Here is a 9,213-nt window from a genome sequence, read left to right on the forward strand (position 1 = left end):
CAGCTAAACACATGATTAAACCTTAGCTGATCAAACAAAAAATGATTTCAACCAAACTAGCAAAAAGTCAACTATGCAAAAGCTCTACAGTCGAATAACACCATGGACATTAGCCTGCTGCTGCTGAGTTGCTCGGTTACTTGCATGCTGATGTTGTGCTGCTTGGTTGCTTGCATGTTGCTGCTATGTTGCCTCATTTTAACATCTATGTCTTCCATATTACAATTCAATTCATCTCTGATCCTCTTGAAGTTTCTCACATAATCATTCAGCTTACTGTGATATTTCAAGTATTTACAAACAGGAGGTCCAAGACACTTTGCAATGCCAAGAACAGGCTCTACGTACTCCATTGCTATGTTCCTGCAACGCAATCATATATAACAGTAGCAGATAATGGAAATCTGTGAATGTCAGTGTAAGCATGAAAAGGAAACATGAATGCAAGTTTCAAGCAATGGCATTTATTAGATGGAGCTATGGATGGGTGGCAGACAGAAATATGATGAAATTTGTATATCCAGAATTAACTTCTCAATGTATAGAAAATGCTAGATTCAAGTGTGCAACAGAATATTAAGAGGTAAAATGTTCAACAGTTTGAGATTTCAAAATTATATTGCTTCTGGGTAGCTCTTTTGGTATTAGTTTGTATCTAAAGTAGATTATGTCTGCTGATCATTCAGTCTTGAAATCTAAAACTGTTGATAATCAGTAGAGGAAATCATAGCTTCAGCTCTTACTACAATTATTCATCTTTCTTGTTATGTAAAAGCAAAGGAAATCATGTCATGAGTTGATAATAAGCAAACAAATTTTCAGATGAGCTGAATTGCATATTTGAGGATCAAAAAATGGGAAGCAGAAAATTACCTGACCAACTGGCTGAAAAGTGTTGAGGGATTAGAACTGAAAATAAAGCAGTGAAGTTCACTCCCTTGACTATCTTACAAAGCAAGCTGCTATACCTGAAGCAGTTAATAAAAAACAATCATTGCATAATCATGAATTAAGCAATGAAAAGCATGTCATGGATTAAGCAAATGAAAGAAAATTAACTTGATTGGATGCTTGAAAATTAGTGATGGACATCAAAAGAAATTAAAAACAGTGAAGAAGAAAGAACGTTGTGGGTACAATAGTCAAAAGAAGAAGTGAAGATAAAAAAAGGCAAAATTATTAGTAAGAAATCCCATCTTTTTTCTTTTAGCTTTTCTCTTTGGTGTCTGCCATTATTAGTTGGCTTTTTGATACTGAATTTTCTCAACAGTTGTATCTATCAGTTGGTTATAAAACCTTTGATCTGCTCTCAAATTTTCAAAGATAGATATGATTGTCTAAAATCAATGGAAATGTCCTTCGCATTAATTCTGGACAACACCAACAAGTATTGCAGTGATCTTGGTGCTCAATTGTAACAGATAATAATAACTAATGAGAGAGTATGGGAAAAGCAGGGTATAGTTATTGGTGTTGTTCTTGTTGGTATTCAATTTTGGATTCAACTCAGGACAATTCTTTACATATGGATTTGTAAGATGTGAATGAATCTATTCAATTTTTTATATATATAAATAAATCTATTCAAGTTAAAATAAATATATATAAATTCTTGGGTAAGCTACATATCTGGACAAGTTGTGGTTTATTGGTCGAGTGTTTACCTTCTTTAGAAATAGATGGAGTTGGAATGATCATTGTACCAAAAAAAAATTTTACATTAGTCACTAAATTATAGAAATTTTTTGTTGTGTTCACAATTACAATTTTGGTCCTCAATTTTTATACTCTCAATCAGTTTGATCTTGATAATATTAAAAATTTTAAAACAATATAAAATTAAAAGTAGATAAAAAATTCAAAAATAAATACAGTGAGAGAAAATGAGGGGTAATTATTTTTAAACCCTCCAAAATTTCTCCATATTATCTGTATCAAAATATTCAATACCCATTCTTTTAAAAAAACATAGAAAAGAAAAAAATTAAGTAAAATTATTTGAACTCCGTTTTTTTACCTCTTTTGTTTCTTGACATAACTTTCACATTATAAGAAAAGATAAAATTCTGAATATAATATATTTTTACAATTTGGGTTTTGAAAAATAATTTATCGGTAAAGAAATTTTGAGCTGAGTTTGAAAAAATTTTGTGGTATATTTTGTATTCTTCTAACTAAAAAAATGGGATTAGGGTCAATTTTATAACACTCTATAATACCAGTTATAGATGTTGTTTAAGAGCATGAAACTCAACTTGATAATAGTAATGATTTGATTTCAAGAAATATTGAGGAAACGTGTAATGATCTAATCTTTTTTTTTTTTTAGTTTTGTTCTATTTTTAATTTGTTATTGAATTCTATTCTCCATCTTCTAATATTCCTATATTGTTTTATAAAAAATTATTGCAGAAGTTCTTTATAGAATTGGGTATTCTTGCTATGGTCCATTCAATGCTCAGTGAATTGTTTCTGTCAGTGCAAAATGTCGACAATCATTAGGATTCATTATATCCTCGAGGTCAATTTGCAGATAACTCTTTTGCACAGAAACAATAAAAAGGTGGGGACAAATAAAACTTTAAAATAGTGACATTGATACACACCTTGGAACCTTTTTTAAATTCTCATAAATTTATTTTTATCTCCGCACAGTAACAGTTATGGAAACAACAATCAAATAAAACAAACAATATTATGAGTCAATTTTTATGGTCTTTGGGGCAACTTTCGTTTTTAAGTTCCACAAAGGTAACGTAAATTCGATATTAATGTCTTCAAAATTGTATTTTTTTTTATCACTAGACTATTAAGTGACACTTTTTTAATTAGTATAATAACAATTTTAGCCCTCAAATTTTCTACTTTCAGTCAATTTAATCTTCATAATATATAAAATGGTAAAAATTTGAAATTATTTTTAAAATTTTAGAAAATTATAAAATAAAAAATTAAATAAAAGTAGATAAAAATTTTAAAAATAAATAAAGTGAGAGAAAATGAGGGATAATTGTTTTTAAACCCTCCAAAATTTCTCTACATTGTATGTATTGAAAATTAAAGAATATAATGTCTTTTTACAATACTTTCCTAAACCAAGATCATAGTTTTGCCTCACCTTAAATCATTTTGATTAATATATGTTTATATTTTATTTAAATATTAATAAAAATAAAATATATTTTAATTAACGCACATTATCATTCCGTGTAAAATATTTTTTAATACTATTTAAGTTTTAATACTTTTTCAAGCCCAGGCCCGTTTTCGGGATAACTTGGTTGATCCCAAAATTCTACTTTACTGTGCAAAAATATTTTAAAAATACTTATTAAATTTAATTTTAAAAATATTTTATATTATTTAAATTGAATTCGAGTTGTACCCACTCAAGACTTCTTTCCCACCCACGCCTTTATCTTTCTCTTCAACATCACAAAATATACATCAAATTTTATTAATATGGAGAAATTAGATTTATAAAAATAAAAAATAAACTAAACTATAAATGGTTCATACCTTTCATCCTTCCAAAGGGGTTGAAGAACATTTTTAAAGTTTGGATCGTCATCCCACTCCAACCATTCCCACCATTCTGTGCTTGACCTGATGATAAGAGAAGGTGGAGCATATGCAAATGGCTGCCCATTGCCAACAAGGGGAACAAATGGAGGAATCCTCTTCAGTTTATCACAATCTCCAAACACTTGGATAAGTTGGAGAGAATCACAAACCATCACTCCACTTTTGCTGCATATGCTCTTCACATTTGGTAATCTCCACAATTCCAACTCTCTCAATTTGGGAAGATGGAATTTGATTAATGCATCACTCCCTTTTTCTTTAACTTCTGATGTTGCTGCTCCCAATATTTCTACTAGCTGACTACAAGCCTCCACGTGTATTTTTTCCAGGTTTTGGAGGTTTGGAAGTAACCAATGTGGAAGCAACATCTTCATACTTGAGCAGCTGTATATCGTAATTTCCTTAAGATGGGAAAAGGTGGTAGACGGAGCCAATGTTGATGTAGTTGCTGAACCAATTCCTGCATCATTCATAATAAGGGCACTCAACTTTGGCAGATGTTGAAGATCCAACATCTCGAGGCTCTGAAATGGATGAATGGAAGAAGAGGCAAAAGAGGACAAGGAAACAACACACTCTATCCCTTTACAATCATAAATCCTCAAGTCAATTGCATTTTTGAAGGAAGAGTTATCATCGACTAAGCATCTCAAATAGTGGCACTTTACAATATTCAACTCTTGAATTTCAATTGGGTGCATAATTAAATCACCTTCCCAATTCTGGACTCCTCCAATTGTTACTGTTTTATCCCTTGTATCATGCATATAAGATGAGCCCACTTGTAAATAGTACTTGATGAGATTTTTCTTACTTTGTTGCATTGAGGAGATGAACTTATTGAATTCATTGATGTCTTCGAAATGTCCGGTTAAGCACTCCAACTTCTTCAATGGTTCCATCTCCTTTGCTTTTAGACTTGTTTTTTCATTGTTCCCAGCAAAACTCAAGTGCTGAAGGTGAACGAGTTTTGGTAAAAGTCCAGCGGGTATCTCTTTCAGAGTGAACACTTCAAGATCAAGATATCTTAGCTTTATCAGCATATCCATGCCTTCAGGGACTTCCTCAATTTTTGTCCAACAAAGATCTAACTTCTTCAATTCTTGAAGCATCGAAAGACATGGCAGATCTCTTAATTGATAACAACCACGAAGCAACAATGTTGTGAGGTTCTTTAATTCAGAGATGGAATTTGGTAAACTCTCGATCTTTGTAAAAGACAAATTGAGAACACTCAGACAAGGCATGTTTGTGAAGAAAGAAATTGAGATCTTCTTTATAGGGTTGTTCTGCAATAACAAGGTTGTGAACAGTTGGCATTTTGTAGGCAGCACATCTATGGAAACTTCTGATATGGAGTTATACATAAGTGACACTTTCTCAATATCCGGACTCCATTGCTCCTTTTTTGGTAACTCCTCTAATTGCAAACCTGCTTGTATCATATATCGAGGATTCATTCTTGTGATCGACAATGCCATGTCTCTCACTGCATCATGCATTTTCATTTTTCCACTCGAGCCATTTTCGAGCAAGCAATTGTCTTCCAACTTCTTCAAAATAACATGGCCCTTGCCTTTCATTTCTTGTCTTGTACCCATATCATCTATGAATCCCTCTTCAATCCAGCACTCAATTAACACATCCTTCCAAATTTCAAAATCTTCAGGAAATAATGCGCAATGTAAGAAACAATATTTCACTTTCTCGTCCTGTAAGTGATCGAAGCTAAATTTCAAACGCTCTATCACTTTAGCTTCCACTCCTTCCACTTTTTCTATTCTCTCTTTCAATTCCCTGAATGCGTTTTTCGAAATAAGAAGGTCCTCTTCTCCTTTCAATGTACTAGCTACGACGACAATTGTAAGAGGCAGACCCGCACATTCTTCGACAACGAGCCTCAAAATTGGCATTAAAGTTTGATTTTGCACTATGTTAGGCCCAACTTTACTCAAGAATAGTGTCAGTGCCTGTTGTGCAGAAAGGGGCTTCACTTTTATCACCGTGCAACAATAATATCACATATAAAATAGTTGAAATATCATCATTCGTAAATATATACATACATATTCGTAAAAGCTTACTACATTATAAATCGTAAATATCTTCATCCGTATCCTGGCGGACCCATCCAAATTGTGTACTAGTACTAGGGATGTTTTCGTATAAGTTCTGTTCTGGAAATGGTAAAGTTTGTGTTATGTCGTCAATGTCATCTCTACTTCTACTGCCCATGTCAAACAAGTCTCTAGGGATGTTACGGAGTACAACGTACCAACCCTCATCAGTTGGATCTTTTGAGTAAAAAACTTGTTTGACTTGAGAAGGAAATACATGCGGCTCATCAATCAATTGTTGTCCTGTGTGAATCAATCGAGCGAAGTTTACCATTGTGAAACCAAATTGATCTTGCTTGATTCCACGTGCAGTATTAACATCTGTCCAATCACCTCGAAATAAGACAACTTTCCATTTGCCGTAGTAATCCAACTCAACTATGTCAGTAAGAAGTCCAAAATATTCCACATTTCCCTCAACAGGATTATTGTCCCTAGCACTAGCATAACTTGTAATTGAGGAATTAACAACTATTCCACAATTTTGCATTCTCCTCAATCTCTCGCGATATTTTGTATGAAATCTGAATCCGTTTATGAGGAATGCACTATATCTTTTAACCACCCGATTTGGACCTTGGGAAAGCCATTTAACTTCGTCGGTGACATTTTTCCCACTCCAAACCTATTGAATGGAAAGTAAACTGAGTAATTAGAAATGTGAGTGCTCAAATATTATTATTTGTCGGTGAAAGAGGCCATTTACATACCGTTTGGCTTAACCATTCATGAAAAGATTCTGTAAACAACTTATTGATATCTCGATGTTGTGTTCTTCGGGAGCGCGAACGAGATCTCAATATTTGTTTGTACTCACTATGTTAAAAAAATGTTCAGTTTGTTAGCCTATAAACAATTTCTACGTGATGAATATTTATCAAATTTCTAAAACTTACTTGCGTAAAGGTTCCATTGATTCGTGGTGAAACAGAACATATCGATGTGCTTGTACCCACGATAAATCATCTAATTCTGCAATTTCAACTTTACCGATTGGTTCTCCAAAACTTTGGAACAAATAATTGTCCGCAAAGTTATGATCCGTGAGTCCAGCATTTCTATTTGGTCTGTTCAACCGTGTTTCAACATCTTCCAAATATCTTGAACAGAAGGTCATACATTCCTCTGCCAAGTAGCCTTCAGCAATCGATCCTTCTGGATAACGCTTGTTGCGGCAATAAGACTTTAATTTGGATAGGAATCTAAACACGATATACAACATTATCAAGAATTGTAACTAAAGGCATATAGGTGAATGAAGGCAAATTTTAAAAATTGTAATTAACACCTTTCTATGGGATACATCCATCGATAGAAAACGGGTCCGCCAAGAATTGCTTCATGCGGGAGATGGATTATCAAGTGAACCATAATAGTGAAGAAGGAAGGTGGGAAGATTTTCTCCATGTTGCATAAAGTTAAAGCGGCTTGATCCTGTACCTTTTGAAGTTCTTGAACATCCAAAACTTTGCCACAAATGGCTTTCATTATATTGGATAGTTCAATTATAGAAGACGTCACCTTCTTCGAAATACAACATCGTAGAGCAACTGGAAGTAAATCTTGCATCAAGATGTGATAGTCATGTGATTTTAGCGAATATTGTCTTCGATCTTTAACACTAACACATCGAGATATATTTGATGCATACGCATCTGGAACCTTTATATCTTTCAACACCATGCAGAACACTTCTTTCTCTGTCTTCGACATTGAGAAAATAGAAGGTGGCAACCAATATTTACCATTCGGAAGTGGATTCGGATGAAGATCAGGTCGAATTCCCATCTGAACTAAATCAAATCGACTCTGAAGATTGTCTTTTGATTTTCCGTCTACATTCAAAATTGTACAGACAATGTTCACGCAGACATTTTTCTCAATATGCATAACATCAAGATTGTGTCGTAAAAGGTGGTGCTCCCAATAAGGCAACTCAAAAAAAATACTTCTTTTCTTCCACAAGTCCGCCTCATTAGGATCATCCTCTTCATCGAAGTTATCATCAGCTTCATCATTTGATCTTCTATTTCTCTGTGTGTTTGCCGGTTGATTCATCTTCCCATAACAAAAATTCATATCTTCCAACATAGACAAGATTTCAGATCCACTTGTCTGCGAAGGAGCTTCTCTGAACTCTTCAGTACCGTCAAATGCCGAACTCTGAAATCTAAATCTATGATTTTCCGGTAACCACCGACGATGCCCCATGTAAGAGAACTTCTTCCCATTGTATAACCATTGCGAACATGTTTGTGTAGCACAACAAGGGCACGCATAACGACCCTTGGTACTCTAACCGGATAAATTGGCATAAGCGGGGAAGTCATTAATGGTCCACATCAAAGCTGCACGTAAATTGAAGTTCTCCTTTCTCAACACATCGTATGTCTCAACACCAGCCCATAATTGTTTTAACTCTTCAATAAGTGGCTGTAAATAAATGTCGATATCATTCCCGGGCCCTTTCTCTCCAGGGATAATCATAGACAAGATAATGGAAGATTGCTTCATGCAAATCCACAGAGGCAGATTGTAAGGAACAAGCACTACTGGCCAAGTACTGTATGCAATACTCATGATCTTGTAAGGATTAAATCCATCAGATGCTAGGCCAAGCCTCACACTCCTTGGATCGCTTGAAAAGCTTGGAAATTTATTGTCAAATGATTTCCAAGCCAAAGAATCTGCCGGATGCCTTAATAATCCATCATCGGTTCGTCCTTCATGGTGCCACGTCATTGACTTCGCTGTCTTCGACGACATGAAAAGCCTTTGAAGCCTTGGTATCAGCAGAAAATACCGCAAAATCTTGACCGGCTTCTTTCTTGGCTGTGCATCATTTTCATCGTCGTTCCCATCTTCTGTGTTTTTATTTATCCAACGGGATTCACCGCATACATGACAGCACTGTTGGTTTCTCCGATCGCCCCAATACAGCATGCAATCATTCGGGCAACTATGGATTTTGTTGTACCCAAGACCTAAGTCTTTTATAATTTTCTTCATATCTTTGCAAGACAGAGGGATTTTTGCAAACGGAAACATTTCTCTCAAAAACTCTACCAGCATTGTCAATGAGTTCCCAGTCCACCCTCCCAAACATTTTAACTGGAAAAGACGAATGCAGAATGACATTTTTGAAAATTTCAATCCCTCATATAGTTCTTCGTTCATCTCATTAAGTAGCGCGTAGAACTTTGCCGCTTCTCCATTCGGCTCTTCATGATGTACACTTCTTCCGGGTTGGGCACCAGCATTTCCATCGAGATTACAATCATCAGATGGCAGAAAGTCGGGTGGGAACGACTGTAAACCATGACTCTGAATATTAAATGCTTCACACAACATCCCTTCCATGTCATCCCCTCTAACAGACTGATGGTAGGCACTACTATCATAAGATACATCCATCCTTGAAGAGGAAGTACTAGGCGGGCATTCTCCATGAAAAAACCATTGTTTATAACCACGAACAAATCCATCAACAATTAGATGCTCGTATACAACT

The 9,213-nt window shown here is 34.8% G+C and overlaps 1 protein-coding gene across 1 annotated transcript; it reads right to left on the reverse strand.

Moving 5' to 3' along the window:
- Positions 1–71: 71 nt before the first annotated feature.
- LOC107902259 (disease resistance protein At4g27190-like) lies at positions 72–9,116 on the reverse strand. Its single transcript, XM_016828473.2, has 4 exons — positions 8,937–9,116; positions 3,520–5,555; positions 879–968; positions 72–363 (listed from the first exon to the last, which is right to left on the reverse strand). The coding sequence occupies exons 1-4, from the start codon at positions 9,114–9,116 to the stop codon at positions 72–74; spliced, it is 2,598 nt and encodes an 865-aa protein (XP_016683962.2).
- Between the last annotated feature and the right edge of the window lie 97 nt (positions 9,117–9,213).

Source organism: Gossypium hirsutum, chromosome D05 (genome assembly GCF_007990345.1).
Source record: "Gossypium hirsutum isolate 1008001.06 chromosome D05, Gossypium_hirsutum_v2.1, whole genome shotgun sequence".
NCBI classification, from domain to species: Eukaryota; Viridiplantae; Streptophyta; class Magnoliopsida; order Malvales; family Malvaceae; genus Gossypium; species Gossypium hirsutum.

Bases quoted from the DNA above. Each gene is read 5' to 3' on its own strand.
- LOC107902259 (XM_016828473.2), bottom strand. From the start codon at position 9,116: ATGGATGTATCTTATGATAGTAGTGCCTACCATCAGTCTGTTAGAGGG. The intron at 969-3,519 runs GTATGAACCATT...TAACTGCTTCAG, and splicing joins CCCCTTTGGAAGGATGAAAG to GTATAGCAGCTTGCTTTGTA. The intron at 364-878 runs GTCAGGTAATTT...ATTGCGTTGCAG, and splicing joins CAACACTTTTCAGCCAGTTG to GAACATAGCAATGGAGTACG.